The sequence below is a fragment of the Corvus brachyrhynchos genome, unplaced genomic scaffold (assembly GCF_000691975.1).
Source record: "Corvus brachyrhynchos isolate BGI_N302 unplaced genomic scaffold, ASM69197v1 scaffold86, whole genome shotgun sequence".
NCBI lineage: Eukaryota > Metazoa > Chordata > Aves > Passeriformes > Corvidae > Corvus > Corvus brachyrhynchos.
In genome coordinates this window covers 919,727-946,876 of record NW_008238647.1, presented here as the reverse complement: position 1 = coordinate 946,876, position 27,150 = coordinate 919,727, and the positions used below count along the sequence as shown (strand labels likewise).

The following is a 27,150-nucleotide window of genomic DNA, read 5'->3' as shown; positions in this document are numbered from 1 at the left end:
CATTCATAGCTTCAGAAAAAGTGGCCACTGATGAAACGTTAATTGTTATGCTATAAAGACAGATCAGGGTGATTATTGGGTGAGATAATATATTTAGACATTGGGACTTTAGGGCGATTTTGGTGGCAAAATACTATTGTGATGTGAAAGGGACAAGGCTGCAACAGCCAAGGAAGAGCAGGACAAGATGCAGGAAAATGCATCTTCTGCAGAATGCAGAAAAGCGAGTGACTAATGAAAAGCCTGTATCTTACAGATGGAGAGAAAAGAAACTTGCTCTTTGGAGAGAATAGAGGCAAAGTTCAAGCATTGTATGCTGGAGGGATATTAGCATATTAACCTGCAGCCTTTCACACCTTGGAAGTGTAGAATGCCTTCAACAGATGAAGCAGAAAACAGGTGCCATCAACCTAAAACTGTTTATTGCCATAATATTAAAAACAGCCCAAATCATCTGGAGTATAAAGTAATAAATTATTTTGTACATTTTCCACTTACAGGAAAAGTGCAATTTTGTTTTAGTCTTTGAAGATAAAATTTGAGCTGACATGTTTATTTATTAAAGTACATGAAAAGCATTTATGAAAACTAGTCCTGTTGCCTGTTCTGTAGAGCAGTGTACATACAAGCAATTTCTGAGATCACTGGAATGGTATTTATTGTCTTTTGCTGAATGTAAGAAAGTTTAATGATACTAGCAGTTAAACCAGCTGTTACTCTTTATTTCCCGGATAACTTTTTTAGCAATAGGGTCAAACTCCCACTGTTTTGATCCATGGAAGAAGTAGAATAATCCTGGAAATGAAAAAATAATGTATTATGTTATGACCACAAGAAATAGCTTTATTCTGACAAATCAGGGACCATCCCTTTTGTGCACACAGGAGAGCGTCTCTTCATTTCTGTCTTTTGCAGGATGCAGAAATAATGACATCCATCATAATTCAGAATTTATGATCTTTAGAACTAAACCAATTTTACTGAAAAGCTTATTTCATTTACCTTTCTGTTGAAAAACAGCATCAACCCTCTGGCTAATTCCTGGAAATTCACTGACTGTCAGTCTAGGATAACCCTTCTCCATGGTCTGGCTGTTTTCGTCAAACCTAAGTCATATGAAGGGAGACATGCAATTTTACACAATTTAGACATCAGTTCTGCACAGAGTTAAGCAGCTGTTTAAAGGTGGCCAGCACCTGCAATTTAGTTGGTTTCACTGGGATTGCAACAGAAAGTTGTATTATTTACTTGCACAAATGGCTGCAGAGTGCTGGCCATTGTGTTTTCCATGAGGCTGCTACTTGTTTGCTGATAAAGACAGGTACAGCTCCAAAGAAGTACCTTAGGTGAGAAAAATTGAAGGAAGACCCACATTTTTGACTCCAGAGATGGGATTTACCTCCTCTATTGATAACAGTGCACGGAAACAGGACAGATTGATTACTGCTGTAGTGACTGCACATATTTACAGAATGAATTTTGACTCCTCCTCTTAGACTTCAATAGGATATTGTACATAGTCCGTATTAGCTGACAGATTTAGATGGAGGCAAGGAAGCTGGCTTATTTCTAGTACAATCAAGTTGTTCCTAACTGAGCCAGGACAATTTTTATGAGATGGGGCTAAATTAAGGCAGCTGAAAGGAGAACCTAAAAGGTTCTTCCAGATTTGAGGAACTCTCTCAGGAAAAAAAAAAACCAAACAAGCAAACAAAGCCTTTGTTTTACTTCTCCTTGGATACAAGAAATATTTTTTCACAGGCACATGAAGCTGAGAGAATGAGTTACTAGGTAAGAAATGCGTGTTGTGGTTTTTTTGCATGCTATTGTCTTGTGACCAAGGCAGTAATATAACAATGCAAGATATTGTAAATACTCTACCCAAATTAATCAAAACTAAAAAACAGGAAACCACAGGAATCTCAGCATCCAGCTGACACTTTATGTCTCACTGAGGAACCCCACAATTAGTCACGATAAAGTCTGTGTGACCCACGCTTGCCCCGGCTGCCTGAGGAAGACCTTTGCAGCCATTGTCCTTGCACACAGAAGGAATCTTTCAGCTTCCCAAAGCTGACTTCTTTCTTCCACCTGCCTGCACTTTGGTTATCAGGACTCACTCATGCCAGTGTGAGAATAGGATTTAGAGGGAACATGTTGAAAACCAGTGTTTACCAGTCAAAGACAGGAAAGGAGCTCTCACTTTTCTTTTTCTAAAAGGGATAAAATAATCCAGGACTTTTCAGAAACCAGAGAAATCCTGCACAAGCCATCACAGACAGCCTTCTGCTGAAGTAGATTATCCTTAATTTTTAGAGACACTTGTGTATTTGTAAAAGTTCTCTAGATGCTGGATTTTTTTTTCAGCTTCCAGTCATAATGTATCAAAGCGCATCCATATTTTGAATTCCCACTTCAGAACACACTCAAGCTCTCCAAACACAAAGCTGTACTCTTCTCCCCATGCAGAAGTCAAAGAAACACTTCTATGAAAAGTAGAATTACTAGAATTATCTAGTTGCATACAGTTATCTAAAAGGTTTAATTTTTATTCAGATTATATTGGAATCATTTGTAGGAAAACATTTTTCAATTCTTCTTACCTCCAGTACTTGTCACCTATGAAAAAGTCTGTCTTTCCTGTATTTTTATTACAAACAGCTGCATCAACTTTCTTGACACCTTTAGGGAAGCCCAGTGTGTTGATATTCTTTGGATAACCAAACAACACCCGATAGCCGCTGATAACCCAGAAATTGTTGCCTGTTAAAAGAAATTAAAATATTTCATTTCACCAGTCATTTTCAGACAGTAAATGGTAAAATGCACTCCTTTATTGTAGGTTGTAGGAAAACTAGATGAAATGTTCTGAGTTTTTATTTTATTTATTTGAAAAGTGAATTTTATGCACACATCCTTTCTTCCCACATAATCAAATTAAGAAAAAAATTAAAGAAAATCTCATACGTCACCTTTGAAAAGTAAGATCTGATCTTTTGTGTTCTCATATGCAGCTTCAATGCCAGGAGGTAGATTTGGCCAGAGGGCAGAAATTAATTCACGTTCAGCTTCTGAGTTATCAGGATAGACCCGCCATAAGTGCCTGATTTAAATATGAAACAGGTTTTGTAGTACATAATAAACCACAGAAACTTCTATATGTGCAAAAGACTGTGAACAACATTGGGACTTACAAGCTCTTTCTTGTCAGTGGAGTTACCTGGATTGATGTGTCAGAAATAACTCCCCGTACTGGGAAGTGTTTTTTTTTTATTCTAGCTCCTTTCTGGCATGTCATTGGTACTGATTGATAAGTGGGATCAATTATAAGCAACTGAATATTTCAGGTTGTTGCTGTACCATATAGTAAGAGGGTTATAGGAGCCCAGGTGGGACTTGCTGTAACCTCTTCGGCAGATTAGTTCCCTGGATGATTTTGGGCTTGCAAAGGTGATTGGCTCAACTGTATTGTCAAACATATTTATTTCTTAGTTAGTTAATTACTTAAATTAGTAAAATCAATTAAATACTTAATTAAATGTTCAAGGCCAAGTTGGATGAGGCTCTGAGCAACCTGGTCTAGTGGGAAGTGTTCCTGGTTGGAACTAGATGATCTTCGAGGTACCTTCCAAACCAAACCTTTATGTGATTCTCAGGAAATATTTGCATCATTTAGTCAAGTCACTACTCAGTGTAACCATCTATACATATGGGAATAAGGTCTCATTGGGATTGAGGTGTTTTCTGGGAAAAAATGAAGCATGTTTTTTCAGGGGGTCCTCTAAAAATACTAGTATAACTAATATCTGCTAAAACTTTTATTTCCATTAATTGAAATCCACTTGTCTTGTTGTAAATCCTGTAAACATGTGAACCACGGAAGTATTCAGTCTTTGTATAAATCAAGAAAAACTAAACCCCATGCAGACAAATGTCATATCAGTATTTACCTGCCCTTTAGGAAAATGACTTCTTGTCGGAGTGTAGTTATAGCATCGAAAGACATCTGAGAGCCACAGGTTTTAGGTGAGGTGGGGGTGGTTGGCCTTCTGTCTGGGGCATTTGGTGGAGATCCTAAGGGAGACATTTTGGAAAGGAGATTTGGAAAGAAATATTAAGGTTTCCATACCTTGCTTTTTTTTAATATTATGACAACATGATTAAGTTTATGGTGAAACTTTGTGAAAGAGATTATTTCCCCTCTGCTTACTGTTTCTTTTAAAGCCATGGATTTTACTCACCATAAATGGACTGAATGCCACTTATATCATCTGCAGAGAGGGGAAATTCACTGGGGTTGACATAGGCATAATTGGGGAACATGAGAGCCCTCTGATCACTGGAATGGGAGAGACCCAGGGCATGGCCAAACTCATGAGCAGCAACAAGGAACAAATTGAAACCTTAAGAAATTGATAAAGAGAAGAGATCAGTCAAATTTTACTCATCAAATGGCTGATAATGACCACAGCAGGGCTATTGCTCAGTGACAGTTTTCATACAATATATTGACATTCACTAGGGAATGCATATACGTGAACACATTTTTGTATTGGACAAGACTGTGGTCTTCCCCTATGAGAAGGGAGAGACTTTTGACCCTCCTGCTTTCTGTTAGCTACTGAAAATATGTGTGTGGCATGAGTAGATATCTGGGGGTGAGTGTGGGTGCAGCTCTTTGGAATGTCCTGGCAGGGTTTCCTGGCTGAGGTAGAACAGATTAGATAGTGAGTCAGATCAAACTAACAGCTCTCCAGGGCAAGGCAGAACAACACACTGTGCTCACTGCAGGTATCAAAGTGTCACTCTGTGTGTCACTCTCCCTCCTACAAACCTGAGAAAGAAAGGTGAGATCATGAATAGACAAGGAAAAAATAAAATGTTAGCAGAACACTTTACCTTCCTACCATTGGGACTTTAAAGCATATGGTTTCTTTATAGATTTGTCAAACAAAATAAATTTTTAAAATGTTATTCTTATGCATGCTTATTCTCAGTGAAATATATTAACAACAAATAACTAAAACCAGAATTTCCTTCAACATGCAAGTAACACGCATTTCTGAATTAGGGAAGAATGGTCATCTGCTCTGCAGACCAAGAGCCAGAAATGTCAACAGATTTAGTGAGGATCACAAGTCTGTGGCAGAGGAGAGGACTGGTCATCGATTGCTTAAGAAAGGCTGGCTGAAGCCAAGACATTCATTTCTCAAAAAACCAAACAAAATAAAGCCTCATTTTTTCCACACATATTTCCAGTCTGTCCTCCCCTCTCACGAGTCCTCCAAGCGCTCTGAGTTCTACAATGTCTGGCTACTGGAGCTGTGCTGCTGAGGAACAGCAGCAAAACTGGGCCTGACCCATTCAGTCCCAGGATGGGGAAAACATTACATTTAATCATATGACATGTCCATCCCTCATCCCTCTTTTTTTCCCACCACAATAAACCCGTACTCTCCTTGTGCAGTGGTTTTACAGCACCTTCCTATTCTTTTTCTCCTTGCTCTTCCTGACCATGATTTTTCTGTTGCAGTTTCCATCTCAAAAACTGGATGAGAAAAAAAACGTACAAGAGGGTAATGTGTCTGTATACTGATGGACCTGTCAGAGGCAGTATGTGCTGTATGGCCAGCCTGGAGGCTGAGAGGACCACAATGTTTGTTGGGCACTTGGTGTTCCCCTCTCTGTGGGCGTATTGTTGAACCTACCCAGGAAGACTCTTCATTAACCTTGCTGGTTGTATTGATTTTTAGGCGGTGGGGATGTCCCCTGAGGGCTGCTGAAAGCACAGGCCATGGTAGTGCCAGGCCTGGTGTGCACCAGGAGGGGAAAGCTTTTATCAGGGGTTGTGGAGCTCTGGTGGACATGGGCCACCACCAGCCCACAGGTAAGAGTGGCTCTGTCTGTGGCATTCCTACCTGAAAAGGATTGTCCTGTTGGTATTTTTATCAGTGTTAAATAAGAACTAGAGTAGATCAGGGTGAGTTTATGTCTATGCCATTGTAAGTATCCCCACTGGATGATGACCTGCAATATCCTCAAACAGCTCTTATGGTTAATGCAATGTTGCATCTCAGTCTCTTCCTTCACTTAAATAAAATCAGAAAGGAGTTTATTCATCTGTATAACACTTTAGAAACCTTTTTTGAACCTACCAGCTGAGCCTGTGGTCCAGTCTTCATCCTCATCAAAGTGTACATCACCACCTAAACCATTCCCAGGTGGAAAGGCATGAGCAAGGACTCCAAGGGGGCCATCAAAATAGCGAGGGCACTGTCCATGAGCTAAATAATATGGAGTTGAAACAACACTGAGCTTAGGTTATGACTATTGAAAAATCTATTAATTAATTTGACCATTGAATGCAGTCATCATATTACCTTTGGTCCCAAAAGCAATCATGATATCTGCTATTCCCTTCTGAATGCGAGTGAAAATCAGTGGAGTGACAGCACTCCACACTTTCAACGCCTTCTCCATTGCTTTATCCACATCCTCCTTGCTCATATCTGGTGTGTAGTTCACAATTCTACAGTTACGAGAATGCAAGTATAATACTTAGTATTTGCAGAAAAAAAAATTCCTAATATGGTTAAAATGATGAACAGAAAAAACAAGAAGCAATTTAACCTGTAAACAAATAGTTTCCAAGATTCATCTTGGGCTGAGTGAGTTCAAGGTATGTGATAACTGTCCAATATGTCTTTTCCATAATAAGACACGTTATTTGTGTACACGTTACCAGTTTTTTCTTAAAATGGCCCTTAGCCAGGAGGTTGTCACTTGAGCATAAGGAAAGTTATCTCCTCAGGTTTCTGTGACTACTACACTGTTGTCTCAGCAAATTTTAAAGATAATGAAGCCTCTACAGGGGGCAACTGATGTTTCTGTTTGGCTTATAGAATTTTTGTCAGGAGTGATACATGACAGGCACAATAATACGGTTAAACCAGTAAATGTAAAATACTCAGCTTGGTTCTCAGAAATTCCTCTCAGGAGCATGCACAGCTAATAGCTGTGGAGAGTGAAACATTTTTGTATTCCCAACAGGAAACAATTGCTATAGAATTATATTTAAATATAGCAAATATGGATACCCACAAACCTAAAATTTAAACTCAAAAAGCAATTTCTGAAATACTACCTGTATGTCAGTTTGGTTTTTTTCCATCCAGGCAGAGTGAAGCCATAGAGACCCACATCAGGAACTCCACACCTGGGTTTCTTCATCATTTCCAATGTCTCATTATCTGGTTTTCCAGTCACTTTCAAACCGAAAAATTGTTGCATTTTCTGAAGTTTTTCAGCTGTGGATTCAGCATTTATTTTCCATCCAAGTTGATTTGGATCTGTCTCAGCAGCATAGAATTTATTCAAATAATTCTAGTGGGAAAAAGGCAAACACATTTCACATTTTGATATGTTTCTTAAACAAATACCTTAGGACTGATGTTGTTTGTGTAGGTTGCTGACAAAACCTTCTGCCTGTGATTTTGGAGCACACAGATGTTTTCCCGAGGACCATAGCTAAACAGAAACGGACAACATTGCCCTGACTCTTATTTACTTGACATTTCCAGTTTGTACAGATATATCCTACTTTAGTAAATCTTGGGTAACAGAGCTCTATGCAATAGCATTTTCTCAGAAAAGCAGCAAGCTGCTGCGCAGCTGGAACACACAGATTAGGTCTAAAACAGAGGGCTCGATAGATCTCAGATATGGAAAATGCAGTTACCTGTACAAGCTTTGCATCTTCTTTGTTGTCTTTCTCTGGGTGGGTGGGAAGAGTGCCAGAAACAGCTGTGCATGTTAAAAGCCAAAGTGAAAGAGCCTTCATTTTTACTGTCATCCCTGTCCTGGTGGGAGAGCAGTCTGCTTTCTGCTCCATGTGCCTCCTTTCTCGCCTCCCAGCTAGTATGGTTATGGGGTGCTTTGGAGAGTCAGCTGTAGACTGACTCAGAGTTCATCGTGCTCTGATTCCCTCCACATGAGCTATAACACTGTGCAGACTGACACAATAAAACTTAATTGAACCCATCCGATTTCACAGTCATCTGAAGTCAGTTGGGATTTGAATACACCTAAGCCGCTTGGCTACCATTTCAAAACTGGCACTCAATTTTAGTTATTTTACCCTGAATTTGACAAACCTGGGCAATTTCATGCCTGATTAAATGGTGGACAAATGCAAAACCTTGTAAGTTGTCCCAACATAGCTGTGTGAAATGGGACCACCAAATGTAGAAATACTCAACCATTCTCAGCCTAGAAAATGGGATCTGTGCATGAGATATGAATATCATAAAAAACAAAACAAAACAAACTTTGGGAGAAATTACTGTAAACAGAATATTTTCTTTTCAAATTGATTCATAAAGTGAGACTGAATGTTTTGGAAAATGGATGAAAATGCCAATTCCCTACCCACCTACTCCTGGCAACTCTTTGAAACTGTGTGTTTCTTTTAAATTATTCTGGTGGAATCCAAAATATGCATAAATGAGAATGATTTTGCCTTATAAATTGAGCTTAAGAAATGTGAATAATCTTATATCTCTGTCTGCACCTATCTCTCTGTCTCTATCTATCTATCTATCTATCTATCTCTCTTCTAGCTACAATTTCATCACTAGAAGTTTTTTTCAGTTTAACCACATTAACCACAGGGGATATGATTATTTCCTGTCTTAAGTAATTCGGAATAAGGGAAGTTTCAAGAGTCACCCAGGCTGTGACGAATTATGGGACTTCACCCTGTTCCAGCCAAGCATCTTCCTCTTCCACTGGCAGCAAAGGGAGCTGAAGGTGTTTGGCACGTCAGAGGAGCCCTGACAGCACGTACTCAAATTTTACAAAACTGTTGAAAGAAGTGCCTTCATGTTGGACTGTTGCTTTTCTTGGGAAATACTTGCTTCCGTGTTTTTGGCGTTTTTGCTGTCACTTGCAGCCAACTCTTCTCCAGCTGGAGGCATTAATGATGAATTTTTTCATCCCAATAGCCTCCTTGTTAAACTTGTTAATGGCATTTCTGAGCTATTATTAAAAAATTTTGGACCCTTCCCTTGATTCATTTTTGTTATCATTGCATTGTACGGGTTGTTCTCTATGTATTTGACCATACTGATTAGATTCCTGTTGATATAATGCACACTTAGACAGCTAACTAACAGACACCCATGTTGTGAACAATTAGGAATGTTGAGTCCCTGCTGGTATTGTGTTGACATCATGACCATGTTTCAGCACTATTTCTGGTTCCTGGGATGCTCTGAGTAACATGACTTGGTACTGCTGATGTGATGAGGATAGGCAGTGAACTTTCTGGGTTAAAACAGAGGTCACATTACTGCTGTCTTCTAAGCGGAGGAAAGAAATCATGAGGCAGTTCAACATCGACCAACTTTAATAAATGTCAAAGATAAGCATTAGGAAACCGTAACCAGAAGCTCCTTATACAGCTTCTTCTTTTCCCAGGCCCCAAGGCCAGCTATAGACATGTTTGCGAAACATCACTTGTGAGAACACTTTTTCAGGTCTCTCTCCCATGGACAGTGGGAACTGGCTGCTATGTTGTGTAGGTGGCCAGGTTGCAAAACCCTGGTAGTGTTTTGTGTGATGTAGATCTCCCTTATTTGTCACTCAAATGTCTTCTGAGCAAACACTAATGTTAGCTGAAACTAGAAATGTAGTCTAAATTAGTGGTTTAAACTTGTCTAGATTAAATGAAGATATTTGCAGAGGTCAGATAACCCTATTCTAAGACAGCTGGTTGAATCACTCTCCAGGGATATGTATTTCTCTATTTTCTGTAGAAGAAAGCTTAGCTAATAAATGCATAAAATTAGATGCAGCTGATCTTAACCTAGCTGCTCTTATTGTCTCTATCCTTCACTGCTACATGGCAGATGGCTGTGGGGATCTGATAGCCAGCCACAGTGGAAGCAAGATAACCGCTTCTCCTAGTTCATATTGAATCTGCCCATAGTTCTTGATTTTTCTGTAAAATTAAATTCATATCAGCCGAAACATGCTTTCCAAGAATGTATACTAGTGCCATGGAAAAATATGTTTGGTGCAAAAGCCCCTGAGCAACGTTTGTCTTGTGTGACATATGCATGAATATAATCAGACTGTAGCACCATTGTCGTTCCTTCCAGCTTTAAAACCTTTGAAACAAACAAAAATGTCAATTTAGAAACATAAGACAGATCTCTCACACTGGTGGCTGTGACCCAGAACCTAGAGGGGACATGTGACTTCTAGACTGGTAGTTGGAAGCCAACCGGAAACCTTCAGGAGCCTTAATAGTGCTAGAGAACTGTTCAGGCAGGTGAGTTGAGTCACTACTCTTCAGGCTCAATCCTTCCACAGAGCCTTGTGCTCTGCCCACAGTTGTAAAGATGTACGCTCTGGAGAATGGTCTAATAGCGGAAGTTGGGAAAGAGGAATAGAAAGTGGAAGTAGAGCTGTACACTGGTGATAGTGAGCCCCAACTAATTAACCGTCAGATTTTCTCTAGGATTTGTGTGGGGTGGGGGGTTCAGATACAGGTGTGTGCTCCTTTCCCTGTCTTTGTGACCAAACCTGACATTTCCTGCCAGAATACATTTTTTAGTGTTCAAAAGATAGACTTGGCTCTTGAGCATCAGGGCAAAAAAGACATCAAGAACACAATTATATGAGAAACATAGTTTATTAGGAAACTTGACTGTAACATGAGAAGTTGTGATAAATTATATAATTTTATTTGGCTTAGAATAAATAATTATTAAGACTATACTGTCATAGAATTTGAACAGAAATCCGTTCTGACCTGAGAATCATGAAATGCTGAAAAATGCAGCACATAAAAACATACAGTGGGCATACGGAAAAACATTGCAATTAACAATTAAACCAGCTGGTGCTCTTCATTCGTCGAACAATCCTTTTGGCACGAGGATCAAACTGGAACTGAGTTGTTCCATGGAAGAAATACACATAGCCTAGAAGTAAAATTTAATCCAATTATATTTCATAGGTGACTTTTTTCAGTGTTTTGGAAAAAACAATCCCCATTATAGACAGTCCATATATACCTGATATTTTTAATTTCCTTTTCATTAAGGTTAATAACAGCTTTTTGAAAAAAATTATTCTATCTATAGAAGCCCAAATATTCACATAAACACAGATTAAAGGTATGTTTCACTCACCATCTTTCTGGAAAGCAGCATCAACTCTGCCAATATTTCCAAAGTCGGAGACTATTTTCCTGGGATACCCATGATCCATGGATTTTTTCTTTTCATCATATCTTAGAAGAAGAAATGTCATTACAATTTGTGAGGAAGTGGACAATAGTTTGAAATTCAAAAGCAAATTCTTACATGCAACTCTGCTGTTACTAAGAAGTCTCACAGAGATTAACTGAAGTAGCTTTTTAATTCTTCTTATTAAGTTTCTCTGAGAGATTTCTCTGACATTTGAAGATCCTACCTATGGTAAAGTTTGTTCCCAGGGATCTTGGAAACACAGCTCAGAAATTAATCATGTGTATTTCTGGACTAGCAGAGCCTTGGCCATCACTTGCACATAAAATGAATTTCTATTTCAAGGCACTGAATATCCAGTTCAACATAAAAACAAAACATAAAACTTCAGAGAAGACAGTAGCACAGTCCTGAACTACCATAGCTGAATTAGTCTCAATGATAAACTTCTCAAACAAAATTGCTCTCTGAATATTTTTCATGAGCTTCAATTAGAAATACAAGCAACTTTAAAATTGGAGAATATTTATAGTTACTTCACAGAGGAATTCAATTACAACACTTTGCATTGATGGCTCATTTTGTTTGAAAAGTGAAGTAAAAGTAGATGCTATCACAACATCCCATAAAGAAGCAGCGCTGTTGTGGAGAAGAAGTGAGAAATCTACTAGAAAGCCACTCTTTTTTATTGGGTAGCTGTTTCATTCAGGAGAAAGTACTTATATTCCTGCTACAGGAATCTAATGTTCAGGAAAAAAAAATCCTGATGAAAAGGTGACATTTTCTAGCAAATGCTTAATTTTTTTTAAGCTCCAAATAAACACATTTAAATTTCTGGAATATACCTGGTTTAAACATCATCCCACTCAAACTGTTTAGTAATACATCAGTCCCCAGGGAAATAAAAACATGCCTCCTGGTAAACAATCATTAAATCTTACCTCCAGTATCTGTCAGCTACAAAGAAGTATGTTTTTCCTGTGCTTTCATCGTTGTAAGCTGCATTAATTCTTTTAACAGTCTTCGGGAACCCCAAGCGATAGATTGGCTGGGGATAGCCACGTACTACGTCATATCCCCTGACAACCCAATACTTATCCTCTGAAAAATATGAGCAAATTTCATTTGTTTTTGCTAGTTATGAACAGCATTTACTTGTGTTTCAGATGTGTAGAAGACAATGTGTCTAGATGTCAGTATTATTCCTTTCAGTTTACTACTTTAGAAAATGTTTCTAATACTTACACTGGGACTACATCATGAAGATAGGGGAACTGGCTTTTGTTTTAAGAGTAAAACATTAGAATTATAAGATGTATTGGATAGAACTTTTCCCAGAATTAAAAAAAAAAATAATAAGGTATTTGTCTCGATAACAGCTTGGGGAGTGCTGGAGGCTGATGAGTTAAACCATTGACCTTGGGTTGGGATGTTGAATTTATAAAATTCCTGTAATGTGCTATTTGATTATAGAGCCATATAATATTTTGAAAACTAGGCAATGTGCATCAAATTAAACTATTAAGAAAAGTACATGTCTAATCAAAAAGTTTTGGTAATTTTAGATGCAATGAACATATTTGTTTATGGTAATAGGTCTTGCATGATAGTATTTGTATAATGAATTTATTTGAGATATTTAAAGGGTATTTGACACCTTTAAAAAGAAGGACTGATTATGTTCATTGAACAACTTCCCTCTCATAGTAAAGTTTTCCAGACATATTTTTGCATTTTTTTTTCAAAATATAACAAATACTAACATGATTATCAGTAACTGTAGCATAAAATGCCTGTATTTGCCAATTGAATTCAGTAAAAATCCTCCTGCACAAAGTGAAGTGCTGTTATCTGAAGAGAACTAGACCTGAAGAAGGGTAGCTGTTTTCATTACTTGTTTTATCAAGGCATTAACTATAACAGAGGGGCAAGTTTTCTAGATTATGACCTCTGAAGATCCATTACAGCAATACGATCCTCTGGTTTAATTATTTTCAGAATTGTAAGATTATCTGTTCTCTTTCCTTAAAAACACTTTAACTTCTGTAACTACACTTTAACTTCTGTAACTGCATCATTTTTTAAGAAGCAGGAAGTAACAGGTCAGAAAAAGTGGAGAACTTCTGGTTCAATTACCTTTAAAAAATAAAATTTCATCCCTCTCAATGTTTTCATAAGCAGCTTGAATTCCTGATGGTAACCTTGGCCAGAACAGGGAGATGAAATTGAGCTCTGTCTCTATCCTTTCAGGATGCTTGCGCAGCATGTATCTGTTTTAGACAAAATTTATGTCATAAAATAATTCCGCTCCTATCAAAACTTCAAAATAATTATTATAGCTCCTGGAGTACAACAGAGGGAGATGGGTACTTGGATGTGAATACCCCTGTCCACTGCATGTAAAAGAAATTTAGAGCAAAGTCATTTGTAATTTTAGTACCTCAATTACATGCTAAAAATCAGGCAAATTGAATTTGAGACCTTCTATTTCTCTATAGGGCAGTAAGGCTCAGACATCCTCTCCCTGGCAGTGCTTTCAGTTCTGCCCCGGCTCCTGTACGGAGGATGAGGGTGGGACCCAGGAACACATTGTTTTGGGGTATGTGAGTGCTCTTACTTTGCTGTTCATTTGAATTGATTTCAGAGAAAAGTCTGTCACAGTGCTGGCCACAGTGGCAGAACAGCTGGAAAACAACCTATAAGCCCATGTCACCCTCCCTAATTTTATCAAATAGGGCTCTTTGAGTTAATGATCTGAGAACTCACTTCTGTAAATACATGGTGCTTTTCTAGTGCTTCTCTTTCTATTACGTTCCAAAAGGACAGTTTTCCCTCATGGATTATTTTTAAAATACTGAATATTTTGAAGAAATAATATGTATGCTTGTTGTTGTTACCTGCCCTTGAAGAAGAATATTTCTCCACGTAGAGTAGTAATAGCATCAAATGTCAAATTTGGGTCGCAAGCTTCTGGAGTTATGGGTCCTGTTGGTTGCACAGCAGCATTAGACCGTCCTGTAGGATGAATATTTATGATTTAGTGGGGAGAAGTATAAGGAAAATGTTCAGAAGGTCTCTGAGGACAAAGAAAACACTTTTTGAATGAAAAAGGATGTAATTTTAAAGTAAGAGTCTGTCATTAAATGCAGAATTCTAATGTTGATAAGACCAGTTTTGTTCATCTTTTCCAAAATGAGATTTTTGTGGAACTGGACTTCAGCTGAAGTTTGCTTCCAGGAATTATCTCTCTTTTGTTATCTATTTTTCAGAAACTGTTAAACTTGTCATTGGTGGAATATTAAATACCGTCATTTTACCATTTACCAGATTCACAAGTAGAAATATTAAATAAATACATATTTTCTTACCATTTACCAGCCTCCCAAATAGATATATTAAATAAATATATTATTTCTTACCATAGATGGCCTGAATTCCATCAATATCATCCTGAGGAAGAAGGAATTCATTTGGGTCGGTGTAGGAATAAGTTGGATACATCAGTGCTCCAGGATCATTTGAATGAGACAGACCCAGTGAATGGCCAAGCTCATGGGCAAGAACAATGAACAAATTGTAGCCTGTAGGATAAAAACCATATGAAACAAGATAAAATCTGTTTCAATACTCGACACAGTTCACTAAAGGGGAAACACTCATGCTAAAATACACTAGAGGTACAAGAGAGACTGTAAGTAATTCTATTATCATAACAACTCCAAACCATTATGACAGAAGAGCTATAAGAGTATAAAAAGAATGTCTGGCCTTAATTGTGGATTCTGTCATTTCTCTAGTGTCCTTATGTCTGAAACATGAGCTGTTTCCCCTGCTATCACTTTAACTACTCAGATCAAGGACTATGTCCAATGCTGAGGGATTGTTGGCAATAAACCAACAGAAAAAGAACTTCAAAACAAGCAAGGAGATTACAGTTTGAGTGATACTTAGGACACCCTAGTTAGCACAAAACTGAACTGCTAGGTTAAGAAAAAGAAAGAATTTGCCTTCAGAAGTCTACCAACTGATTTTCTTGTATCCAAGTTTTAGCTTTCCTCTGAATGAAAAAGTATTTTGAAGTTCTGACCTTAAAATCATTATACACTCTTATGACCTAAATATTTATATGCCATTATAAATGTCACTATGATCTAAAAAATCTATTTTCTGCAAGTTCATGCCTAAAAGAGTCAGTAAAAAACAACAAAAAAGGGCAAGCAATTATAAATTAAAGGCTCTGTCACTTTTGCTCACTTTTCTGCCTGTAGAAAGACTCATTAAATAGAAAGCATCACATGAGGTAAGACTGTACGAGGTTAAAACTATAGAGATTCAGCTACGAAATGCTTACCTCTTCCATCTTTTGTCCAAGCTTCCTCCTCATCCATATGCACATCTCCACCAATATTTTCACCAGGCTGGAATGCATGAGCCAGCTGTCCATTGGGACCATCAAAAGGAGAATTGTCGCCGTGGTCTAAAGTGAAGAGGTAAAAAATAAGTTAAAATCTTAAATTACTTCTATGACTTCAGATGGGTATTTAATATCCCACGTTATCATTTTTACCTCTATAAGCAAAAGAGATCATTATATCTGCTTCTTTGTCCTCAACCCTTTGGAATGTCAGTGGTGTCACGTTGCTCCAGACACTGAGAGCTTTTCTGACTGCTTCATCTACATCAGCTCGTCTCATCTTTGGGGTGTAATTCAAAATCCTTCAAAGAAAACCCAGCACATAATATATTATTTAGAAAACAGTTGAAATTTCAGCATTTTAGGTGAAATATAATTACTTGCGAAAAAGTCAAAAATCTTAGACGTATCATTCATGAATGAAAATTAATAAATGCTTTGTTTTAGATACTGCCTTCTAAAGCATCTGTCTTCTTCCAGAAATCACTAAATCACTCCATATGTCCATACATCACGTAATATAATTCCTTCAGACCCTCCATCCCAAAGTTGGTGTGCTAGATTTATATCTTTTTGAACCAGATTAGGAAAGATTACCTGTATGTCAGATTATTTCTTTTCCATTTGGGATTCCCTGGTGTGAACACATATTGCTCTACATCAGGTACACCACATCTGGGTTTTTTCATCACCTCCAGTGTGTCAAGATCAGGTTTTCCAGTCACTTGTAGTCCAAAGAATGACTGCATTTCCTTGAGCTTTGCAGTAAGGGGGTTTTCACCATGGCTTCTTAAATGGGGATGGTGATCCTTTTGAAGGTCATAGAAATTCTGTAGATAACTCTGAATCAGAGTTTAAAAAAAAAAAGAGAGCATTGTGACTTATCAGTACTATCTTTGGTCACACTTAAATTTTCTAAGTAATCTTTAACTATTCCCATATGGACATGCCCTGTGTTTACCAGGACCAAAACCAACCTCTTTTCTTCAGTACAGCTTTCCTATAGTTTTCTGACTTTGTTGTTTCACTGATGAAATAGATCAAGAAATGTCTTGAAAATCTAATATGTACTATTAATAATTAATTCTACATTATTTACTGTGCTCAATTACTCTAAGAGCAAAGCTTACAAGAAAGCTTATAACTTTATAGCAAGAAAACTTATAACTAAGGAAATTGAGGCTGGCAGTGAGACTCCACACAGCCAGGACTCCCACTGAAGCCGGTGATTACTGCTAAAGGGTCAGACTTGGTGAATCCTGCCTTTTATTTTTAGCTACAGAATATGATACTAGAAACTCAGGCCTTGCTACTAAATTTCAACAATTTTGTCTACAACAAATTATGTTGTGTCTATGTGAGTTCCCTTTTTCCAAAATATTCTATAAAAGATCTATTCAGCCAAAACATGGACAAATGTTCCTGCTTCAAGCAAATTTCCTTCCTTATGTTATTAAGACCAGTCATATCACAAGTTTCAAAGCACATTCTGAAATGTAAATTGCTGCTGAGTTTTAATGTTGCTGCTAGAACTCATGTCTCAGTAGTTTTTTTATTATTTTACTGACAACACCAAAAGGGAAGTATACAATATTCAGATGACTTCTGGGTAAATAAGTTCCACATAATTTTCCCACATTTTCTAGGCTGATAGGAAAAGCTTTCTCTTGAAACCTCTGCAAAATGGTACATCTTAAGTTTCCAGCCATACTCTGTGAATTGCAATTATAGTTCTCTCTCAGACTTCCTTAGGTTTCCCTTAGATATACACTGAAAAAAATGCTTACCTCTACAAACTGTAGGGTTTTCCTTTCATCTTCTGCTTCTGGAGCCACAGGAAATGTGGAGGAGATGGCCACATATAGCGAGAGGAGAACTGCAAAGGTCTTCATCCTCATCTGAGGTTGTCTGCCTCAGTTTCACTCTCGAGCTACCGAGCACATTTCTCAGCTGTGTTTATATAGCTGATAGTAAATCAGTGACAGCCTGACTCATGCTGTATAATATCCTCTGATTAGTAAAAATGATGCATAGCAGTTTCATCATCAGGTAGTGACGCAAGGTGTTTAACTAATATCACTGTCCTTATTTTGCCCAAGCCTTCTGGTTTGGGCAATTTCATAGCATGTTTAACAAATAAGGAAATGTTTTTCAGGAAAAATGTGGAGTTAAATTTCATATGTTTATTTTGAATCATGAATTTAGACCATTTAGACCATTTAGACAAGATTTTGACAAACTGGAGAAATAATAAGAAATAACATATAAGAGCAACATAATCTATTTTATGATTATTAATCAAATTATGCTATGCGTGATACATATGATTTAATCTTAAACAGACTGTAGAATATTATGTTGCAATATGTAATAGCAAAGTACAAATGACAGTAAAAAAACCTGATCTTTTTTAGGAATAACCAGCAGCATAACTCCAGGTGGACTGTTATCAGTTATCTAACAGTTCTATCTAAAACAACCTTATGATGTTAGCAGAAATGAATGCTAAAATAATTCAATATTTTTAAACTGATATTAACAAATTCAGTCATGCTACTGGAATGCATAATCTGGGTTCCCATATGTGTGGTAGGTAACATTTCTACTCTTGGCAGCATGGATAAGGTCTCAGCTGCCATAGTGTGCTTGAAATCAAGCAGAGAAAGATGAGCTCTGGGAGGAAAAGACTTCATTAAGTACAACAGGAATTTTCATGAGTGTGGAAAAGGAAGATTAAAGTAACCATTTTTTATGCTATGTTCACTGTCTCGTGGAAGGAAGATGAGTGGAGCCATGATAAAAGCTGGTATTTTTTAATAAAAATTTAGCAGTGTCCAGTCTCCAAGACTCTAGAGAGGTCTTAAACAGCAGTGATTAAGTTTAGACATGAGGTTTGGGATTCAACTGCCTGAACATTAGTGTTATTTGAAATTCTCTAGGGAATACACCTGATCTCCAGCTGCCCTGAAAGGATGCAGGTCTCCATAGCACCTGTGTCATGGCAGCCAGCCCTGGGTGGGAGTCTCAAGTACAGGCAAATGAATAATGAGGTGGAATGTGCGTTGTTATGTTGTGTAGATGTCTGAAAGGTTTTTAGGTCTCCAAGCTCTCATTTTGGACTATGAATTCTAGAGAGTGATTCAACTGACCACATGACATGGACCTCTAGATGAGATGAACTGCTCTCTATACTACACTGACTCTATTGGCTGGGTCCCTAACAGTGTTAAGAGAAGTTTAAATATCCTGGACAGTGTAGACTCCTAAACTAAGGAAAACATTTCTAACTGCAAGCATCAGAGTAATTGGCCTGAAGGGGATGTGTGCTGCTAACTATGCAGGCTGTCAGGTACAGGCTGGACATCTTTCAGGATGGTCTTCTGTCCTTATTGAAAGTAAAGACCCTCCTTGTAAACCTTAAAAGAGAAACAGTAAAAGTTAGTGTGAGCGGGAGAAATACGAATAAATAGCATTATTTTAATATTGATGGGAAATTCTTCACTTACTTTCCCAAGCATCATGGAAAATAATGTACTCAGTGTGAGATTCTACACTCACTGTAGTGTAGCACCCCCAACTACAGCTAGGTTCAACAAAGCTAACACCACTCCTGGGGAAAGTAAATTACCTTATACGTTCCAATCTGAGTCACATAACCTGCCTGGAGTGATTGACTGAAGCTAATACAGGACACTTCAAATGCAGAAGCTGTGATTTGAAATAACTAGGAAAAGAATTCCTCAAAGGGTACAGCTGTTGTTGACGAAAGAAATTCAACTTCATGGTTCATAGTCCAATGAGACTTAATTATTGGTTGTTCTTAATCCATCTTGATTCAGACATGTACAAAGAGAATTTTGTATGTTGGACACTTCTCCAAACACTTGGCTACAACTCAAAAGATTCTGGAATTCATGAACTGCTGCTTAACTTCTCTAACTCTGTTTCTAAACTAGTCTTATTTCCCTGCAATTTTTTCTCCTTCCTGTGTTTCTTTAGGATGGTTTATACAGTTCCTGATTCACTACCTTCATTTCTTATTTTTTTTCCATAGCATGTAGTTAACCTCTTATTTCTTCTTTTTTCCCTTTTATTTGCTGAAGGCATCATAGACATGTTTAAACACATGCACACAAAGAAGAGAAGCACATTAATCAGATGTGTTCAGTGGCTGAGACTGGAAGATAAGGAAGTCATATGCTGTGGCTTTAACAGAGAGTTTCTTCTGCCTTGCAGATTTCTGTGAAGGGTCTATGGCCAAATTTTAATGTGATCAAGAGGATAGTGAGTTGGGCAGAGGGTAAGAGAGGACATGTAGCTGTTTTCTATGAAACTTTAAATAAATTACTTTCCAAAGCAGTCAGTGGAAGGACTAGAAGGTCCTGGATCCATAATCAGCTGGGGGAGCTCTGTGTGCATTTGAGGAGTCATCAAGTGAAAAACCTCAAGCAGCATCAGGAAGAGGAAGCAGAAGCAGTGGCTTCCCCCTGTCTTGGGAATTTCCATGGTGTTGGGCTACAAAGCTGTGTCCCATTTCACCATCTGCATTGACTTCCTACTGCGTGTCCTTTGGCACAAGTCCCTTGAACTCACACTCAAGGGAAGGACAGGTTCCAGTCATCTGCTTCCCATGGTGTGACTGCCAGCAAAACACCACCTTCTCCTTCACAAGCACTTGCCTACACACAAAGGCTCAGATCCCAACAGGATGAGACATGAATATGCCAAAATTAAACTGAGACCTCCTCAGAGGAGCAGGTCTCATGAGAATTGTTACTGAGTACCAACTGGTGTCTGCACAGTTCCTCATTTTTCTTGCAGGACCACTGTGTTGCACGTGCATCTGACTGGCACTGTCCTGGTCTCTCACTAAACCCCATTTCTAGTTATTTTCCTGTGTGAGTGGCTCTATCCTATCTGGGGGATCTCAGTGAGAGCCTCTGAGGTGGGGCCAGGGGCTGGAGGCCCCTGTGTCAGTGGTGCTGTGACTGGAAAGACGCCAGGGTGCACACAAGTCCATTGGGTACATATGTATATGTGCATGTACCTACTGGGATACAAGCACAGCCTCACTGCTGGACCTGGGGTCAGGGAGCTGCAGCAGCCTCAGATCCATCAGGGTACCAGATCTGGACAACTCCAAACACACTGTCCCTGCCTGGAGTTTGCTTAAAATCATAGAAATTTAGAATCATAGAATGGCTTGAATTGGAAGAAACCTTAAAGGTGATCTCGTTCCAATCTCTCTACCATGGGTAGGGACACCTTCCACCAGACCAGGTTAGTCAAAGCCCCCTCCAACCTAGTCTTGAACACTTCCAGGGATGGGACATCCACAGCTTTTCTGGCAACTGTTCCAGTGCCTCACTAACCTCCAAGTAAAGAACCTCTTCCCAAGACTTAATCTAAATCTCTTGTATTTTAAGTTGAAACCATTTGCCCTTGTCCTATCACTATCTGCCCCTGTAAAAAATCCCTATCCCTCTTTCTTATAAGTCCCTTTTAAGTACTGGAAGCCCACCATGATGTGTCCCTGAAGCCTTCTCTTCCCAGCTCCCTCAGCCTGTCTTCACAGCAGAGATGTTCCAGAGCTGCTTACATGGAAAATCTCCATGTAACCAAAGCAGAGAGGTGAACTTTACATTTACCTACCTCCAGCGTTCTTCAGAGGCAGCTCTTGTCTGGAACAAAAGCATCAGTGCCTCACTCACCCTGAATCACCCTTCTAGGTCTGGTACCCATCTGCTAAACAACTGCTAAGGAAGAGGAGGTGACACAGTTGTTACGACAGCGCTTTCAAGGGTTTTTCCAGTGTACACCCATGCAGTCCAGATTTGTGTCTCCCTGTATCAGCACACTTCTTCCTTGGCAAAACTGCACCCTTGTTCCTTGTGTTGAGACAAGAGACTACTCAAAATGTCCCTTTTCTAGGTTCTCTACTGTTCCTCATTCATTTGGTCTGCACAGGAATGTAAGCACTGCCAGAGGTCTACCCAGCAGTGTTTCCCTTTTCAGCATTAACTGAAAAAGACACTTAGGCAGAGGTGTTAAGAGGAGACATATTTCCCCAGAAGAATTTCCTAGCCTTGAACAATTTTCTGCCTCAGTGACTTCGATTTACTTTGTATCTCACTTACCTAGGGCTTGGATATGACTCTTGAAGCTATTTCCCTTTTCCCCTACTATCTCTGATAATGTGTTCTAATGACTTCTACCCACACCCCCGACTGAACTATGAAAAAATAAATTCACAGTGTGAATCATAGTGGGGTTTCCCTAAATTCCCTAAATCAAGTCTCTCACCACAAAATTACTGTGGAAAAGGGAACTTTGATTGGTAGTTCTGTAATTTTATGTTACAAAAATGGAAAGTGGTACCTCATAATTCTAAAGAATTGTTTACTGTTAGCTATTTGTCACAATGATGTTTGCAACTGCTTTCTCAATGGCAGGTGACATTAAAAAGTAGTCAGCATTCCCACAGGAAGTACTTTTCTTTCCATTCCGTGCTCTTATGTATATCCTAATCTTCTAATGTCTTTGCAATCTATTTTGAAACAACAAAATAAAAATCTTTCTGCAAACCTAGAATATTATCCTGAAACAAGCTGTTTTCCTTGGAAGATGTCACTTTTCATGTGAAGTATAATGTGTCAAAGATGTAAGTCGTGTCACTGTGCAGCAATATTCTACTGATTGCCAGATATTTGCTTGAAGTTAGAGGGTTCATTATGAGTTTGCCCTTAATGAACCAATTACATTCTAATATTGAGATGAAACCACCAAAGACAAGCCTCCAAATCAGCTGTCTAGAAGTTTGCACGAGTGCATGGCTTCATGTCACCCAGTGTTAAACATTTCCTTTGTAGAACTGCTGTTGGCACTGCTCCAAGGGAATGATCAGTCACTCAGTTTACAAACCAAAGTGCTGTGCTGGGCAGTGTTAGGAGCACAATTCTATAGTCCGAACCACTCAGAAGTCCAAAGGCCACTGTGATAGGGCTCAGGATGACAGGTGCTGAATCAGTTGTAATTATCCTATTGTAGAAAAGCAGTTCAATGTGACCAGTCCCACACTGGGGCAGCGCCTGTGTTACACCTCAGTGACTTGCACAGTCTCAGACGTGGCATCATCAATGATTTCAGTAAAAGAAGAAAGGAAGGAGTGCCACTTTCCATGCCAAGCACCTGTTTCCTGAACACAGGAAAATCAAATTACGTTCTTCATCTTTGCAGTTGGGCTGTTCTCTGGGATGGGAATTTGGTGTGTAGTGTCCAGGTCTTGATTTCCCTGATGGCAGATAAGGCCTTGGGATGCCCTGCAGAACCAACCTCACCAAATTGAAGTCCTTTGCCTCTAAACTTGGTGGTTATCACACAAGATACGCAGATGTAAAACTTGTCCTGAAAGACGCAGCAAGAAGGGATCAATGTCTCCACACTGCTCTACAAAATAAATCTGCATATTTCCGGGGGATCTGCACCATTTGGGACATACTGGAACTCTTATGGGTTCACAGTCCCGCAGTTGGATACCCACCACAAATGCCAAAACATCCTGTGAGGCAGCTGCTGCTTGTGAACCTGCAAAGGCAGTTTTCCTCCTGGCAGCCAGATGGAAGTTCAGTGGCTGCCAGGGAATTATCTGGAAACAAAGTGTGCTCCTTGGCAGTTTTAAAGTATTTTCTCTGTAATATCAACGGCAACTAAGACATGCATCTTTGGAGTTCTGAGTTGTCTTAAACACTTCTGAACCCAAAAATCTGCTGTTTCTGTCACCAAGGAAGGGTTTTTTCCCCACAGCATTTCCATTAACAAAACCAAGCATCTCGCTAGGAACAAATTCCTGCAAACAATATTTAAATGGGCTCATTTTAATCTTATTCTGTTCTGCCAGGACTTATCAGTTACTTTTGTCTGGTTTACTGAGGTGATAAAATCTCTGCTCTTAGTCTGAGTGTTTAAATCACTACACAATGTCATTCAGTTCAGGTCAGCACCTCAGACCTACCTTGTTTGATAAAATATTTGTAATCCTGACAAGAACAATATCAAAGGTCATTCCTCCCTTCTAGGCAGGATGAGTGTGTGAAACCGAGAAAACCAATAAATAGTAAGAAAAAGAACTTGAAAACCAAACAGTTTTTTTCCCGGGTTAGATAGTGTTGGGACTTCCTTGTATTGTGTCTGATGGTTGTGCTATGGAATCTTTGAAAAGGAAAAGGCAAATCTATACGTCCAGATGCAGGCAAAATGTCCTCCAAGACAAGATGGTACAAACCAAAATAAATGATACTATTATATATAAAACACAGAAGATAACAAAGAAATTCTTGTGATCTGAATTCTAGAGTCATATAATAAGCCGGTTCCTTGTGAAAAGACTGTTGTCTTCACTCAAGTTTCTATGCAAATAAGATAGAAATTTGCTAGAACGTCTGATGTGTTTAGAAGACTGAGAAAACTATAACTGAAATGCTTGGACTGAGTGTACCACAGACAATGAATGCATTTAACTCAGAGCCCAGGTCTCAAACTGTATCTTAGGAGAGTACAAGATGTTGAATACAAGTCAATCACCTTCAGTTCAGAAGCCTGTTTTCACTCAAATGGTAAGGTTGTCTTGTTAGTGGTACCAGAGATTTTTAAAATAAGAATCGTGAAGCAAAAAATGATACCAACATCCAACACTAAACCAGCTAAACTATATTAAGCCAGACAGTACTAGAGTCAGCTAAGTTCTACTTCTGCCACAGATCTAAGGCTTCATATTCACAATTAGTATGACTGTGTGCACAGAAATAGGTAAAGAAAGAACTCCAACTAATCAAAATCATTAAAAAACAAAAAAAACCCCAAACCCAAGGAAGAACTGGTTGAATAAGTATGTGACAGCCAGAAAACTACAAAACAATCACGAAAGGTCTAGTACCAGCAAACTTTGTTCTGGGAGATATAATCTCATCTGAAAGACAATATTTCCAAAGAAAGTTGGATAGAAGAGAGATAGAAGAGTTTATCCCATTTAAAATAATATGATCTCATGCTGTTATCCACAATGGATGTGATGTGCAAGGTGCAAGGCAAAGACACCATAGAAGAGCATCAGCAGTAGGAACAACAGAAGAAAAGTATTCAAACCAGAACAGTTAGAAACTTCCTTAAGGAACAACAGCAAAAAAAGAATTCTAAAAAGTGTGAGCCAAGCTGTTCATGCATCTTTTTAACTTTCATTGTTTTAGCTGAGACCAATCAAAAAGCCATACCAGAAACATGAAGGAAATACAGAATTAGAAAACAAGAACAGTGCAAGGAGACTAATAAGAATGAAATAAACAGTACAGAATTATTTCCTGCTAAATTCAATAGAAACTTTTAAATTACAAGTCTTGAACCTGCTGCTCTGACCTTGGCAATATCAGATACTGACCACAGCTACCCATTTCCTTTTCTTGAGGTCCTGTGGTTAAACTTAATCCTTTTGACTTTAGTTCTGCTTGGGCAGCAAAACCTTGTTTGCCACCTCTACAGCAGGTGTGGCAGCAGTATTTGCAAGACTGACAATGCCATGATACATTTTTGACCCTGGGAATTCTGATGAAGATTCCTCAGTGACTGGAGTGCCCCATTTGAGCAGCCCTGCTTCCAGGGGTTTTAAAAATGCATCAGAAAAAAGGTTACATAAAATGTGTTGCAACATCTCATTGCATTTTTGCAGTACTATTTTATGCATAAATAGAATACAATTGCCTTGTCCTGACAGGACTGGAGGCAATGGGCACAAACTGAAACACAGGAGGTTCCCTCTCAACATCAGGAAACACCTTTTTTACTGTGAGAGTGACAGAACATTGGCACAGGTTGCCCAGTGAGGTGATGGAGTCTCCTTCTTTGTGCAAAAGCCACCTAGAGACTCAGTAGCCCACTCTAGGTGCCCTACTTGAGCAGAGGAGGTTGAACATGATAACCTCCAGAGACCCAACCAACCTCAGCCATTTGGTGATTCTGTGATTCGTGCAGAAGCAGAATCAAATAGAAGAGCTATTTTTTCTCAGCTTTTTCCCTTTTTGGTGGGGATGTTGTTTTATGTGGGAGAGACATTGGTGCTAGGAGAGATTTTGTTACATGCATGAAAGAAAGGATACCTTCTCTAAGACCTTAGATCTTGCTGGCTGTCTATCTGAATACTGTGGGCCCCAAGTGATGTCCTGCTTCAGGATTAGGTATATTATTGTCAACAGTATTGGACTAGCAGGTGGTTCCCATGTGCCCCCTGGGTCCAGAGGGTTGTGAGGCTGGCCACAGAGACCATCACAGACAGAAAACATGGAGCGCTTGGACAAATATGAGAAGGAATGGTGAGCCCACCCCATTGCTCGCCTCCCTCTGATGAGAATTTCTGTCCCATGGTGAAGCACCGACATGGAAAGACCAACAGTATGGAGGCCCTCAGGAGCTGCCCTTAGACACACAGCCCTCCCAGTACAGCAGCTGGCCCTGCGCCCGTATCCCCAGGAACATTCACGTACCCGGAGCTTGCAGTCATGCCCCAGCTGCTGGCATTCAGACCTCTTAACCTCCTCAGCAGCCAGTCCAGCTTGAAGCTCACCCAAACACACATGGGAAGAGCTCGTCCACACATAAGGCATGATTTACTGAGAAGACAGGACCAAACGTGCAGGGCAGGGCCGAAGAAGCAGCTGACTGCAGCCTGTTTCCACGGAACCACCCCCTCTCATCCACTTACTTCTCTATTTTTCCTTTCCTCCCCAGTCTACCATTGGTAGATTGGTTCCTTCCATTTCCCTGCCTTTGGTCTTTCCAGTAATCAACTCAAAATAAATTTTGAACATTTCCACAGTCCCTTTCAAACATGACAGAATAAATTTTATAAAATCCCCAAATGCTCTTAGCCAGGATCCCTATCCCCCCCCCAAGGTGAGGTGATGGGGACCCTCTCATTCACACATGGTGACGGATGTCCCTCAACTTATGGGCTGTCCCCAGAGAAAACTGGAGAGGGGAAGAGGCAGGGCAGGACTGTCTGGGTTTTCCCAACATGCCAGTGTGCCCCTCTGCTCCCATGTCCGTGGAGATGAACCTTTGGTCACAGAATGGGTAGGGTTGGGAGGGACCTCAGTAGGGTCATCTGCTCCAACCTCCCTGAGAACACATTGCGCAGGAAATGACATGTATCAATAAATACTTTAGGGTAGAATTCGTCACACTTAAATTTAGCCTGCTATTATCAGGTGTCCAACAAAAACTGCCTCTCCATTCAGTGAGAAAAAGAAGCACCTCGACCTTTCAGCACCCACTTCAGGCTGGGAGGGATTGCTCTCTGGAACTCCTGTATGTCTCACTGTAACTATGAGCACTAGGTAAATCTTTTTGGTTAACTTTGAAATGTCTAGAAGTAGTTGAAAGCAATCCTAGCTTTAGGAAGAGAAATGCTCCTCCTCATGGACTCCTGGCTCCATG

The 27,150-nt window shown here is 39.2% G+C and overlaps 2 protein-coding genes across 2 annotated transcripts; both read right to left on the bottom strand.

The window, feature by feature from the left end:
* Positions 1 to 400: 400 nt before the first annotated feature.
* Positions 401 to 7,969, bottom strand: LOC103617952 (matrix metalloproteinase-27). The gene is made up of 10 exons (XM_008636298.2): positions 7,739 to 7,969; positions 7,145 to 7,383; positions 6,381 to 6,529; positions 6,156 to 6,284; positions 4,242 to 4,403; positions 3,951 to 4,074; positions 2,973 to 3,103; positions 2,604 to 2,763; positions 1,003 to 1,106; positions 401 to 795 (listed from the first exon to the last, which is right to left on the bottom strand). The coding sequence occupies exons 1-10, from the start codon at positions 7,889 to 7,891 to the stop codon at positions 695 to 697; spliced, it is 1,452 nt and encodes a 483-aa protein (XP_008634520.2). The 5' UTR covers positions 7,892 to 7,969; the 3' UTR covers positions 401 to 694.
* Positions 7,970 to 10,693: 2,724 nt separating this feature from the next.
* Positions 10,694 to 26,731, bottom strand: LOC103617951 (interstitial collagenase). The gene is made up of 11 exons (XM_008636297.2): positions 26,199 to 26,731; positions 17,457 to 19,085; positions 16,267 to 16,511; positions 15,823 to 15,971; positions 15,607 to 15,732; positions 14,675 to 14,836; positions 14,153 to 14,270; positions 13,392 to 13,525; positions 12,197 to 12,356; positions 11,199 to 11,299; positions 10,694 to 10,988 (listed from the first exon to the last, which is right to left on the bottom strand). The coding sequence occupies exons 2-11, from the start codon at positions 17,565 to 17,567 to the stop codon at positions 10,888 to 10,890; spliced, it is 1,407 nt and encodes a 468-aa protein (XP_008634519.2). The 5' UTR covers positions 17,568 to 19,085; positions 26,199 to 26,731; the 3' UTR covers positions 10,694 to 10,887.
* Between the last annotated feature and the right edge of the window lie 419 nt (positions 26,732 to 27,150).

Coding starts and splice junctions, on each gene's coding strand:
- LOC103617952 (XM_008636298.2), bottom strand. CDS start 7,891: ATGGAGCAGAAAGCAGACTGCTCTCCCACCAGGACAGGGATGACAGTA. Junction 7,384..7,738: donor AAGATGCAAAGCTTGTACAG/GTAACTGCATTT, acceptor TTTTCCCACTAG/AATTATTTGAATAAATTCTA. Junction 796..1,002: donor TGCTGTTTTTCAACAGAAAG/GTAAATGAAATA, acceptor TTTCATTTCCAG/GATTATTCTACTTCTTCCAT.
- LOC103617951 (XM_008636297.2), bottom strand. CDS start 17,567: ATGAGGATGAAGACCTTTGCAGTTCTCCTCTCGCTATATGTGGCCATC. Junction 14,837..15,606: donor TTGGACAAAAGATGGAAGAG/GTAAGCATTTCG, acceptor TTTATCCTACAG/GCTACAATTTGTTCATTGTT. Junction 13,526..14,152: donor ATATTCTTCTTCAAGGGCAG/GTAACAACAACA, acceptor TGTCTAAAACAG/ATACATGCTGCGCAAGCATC.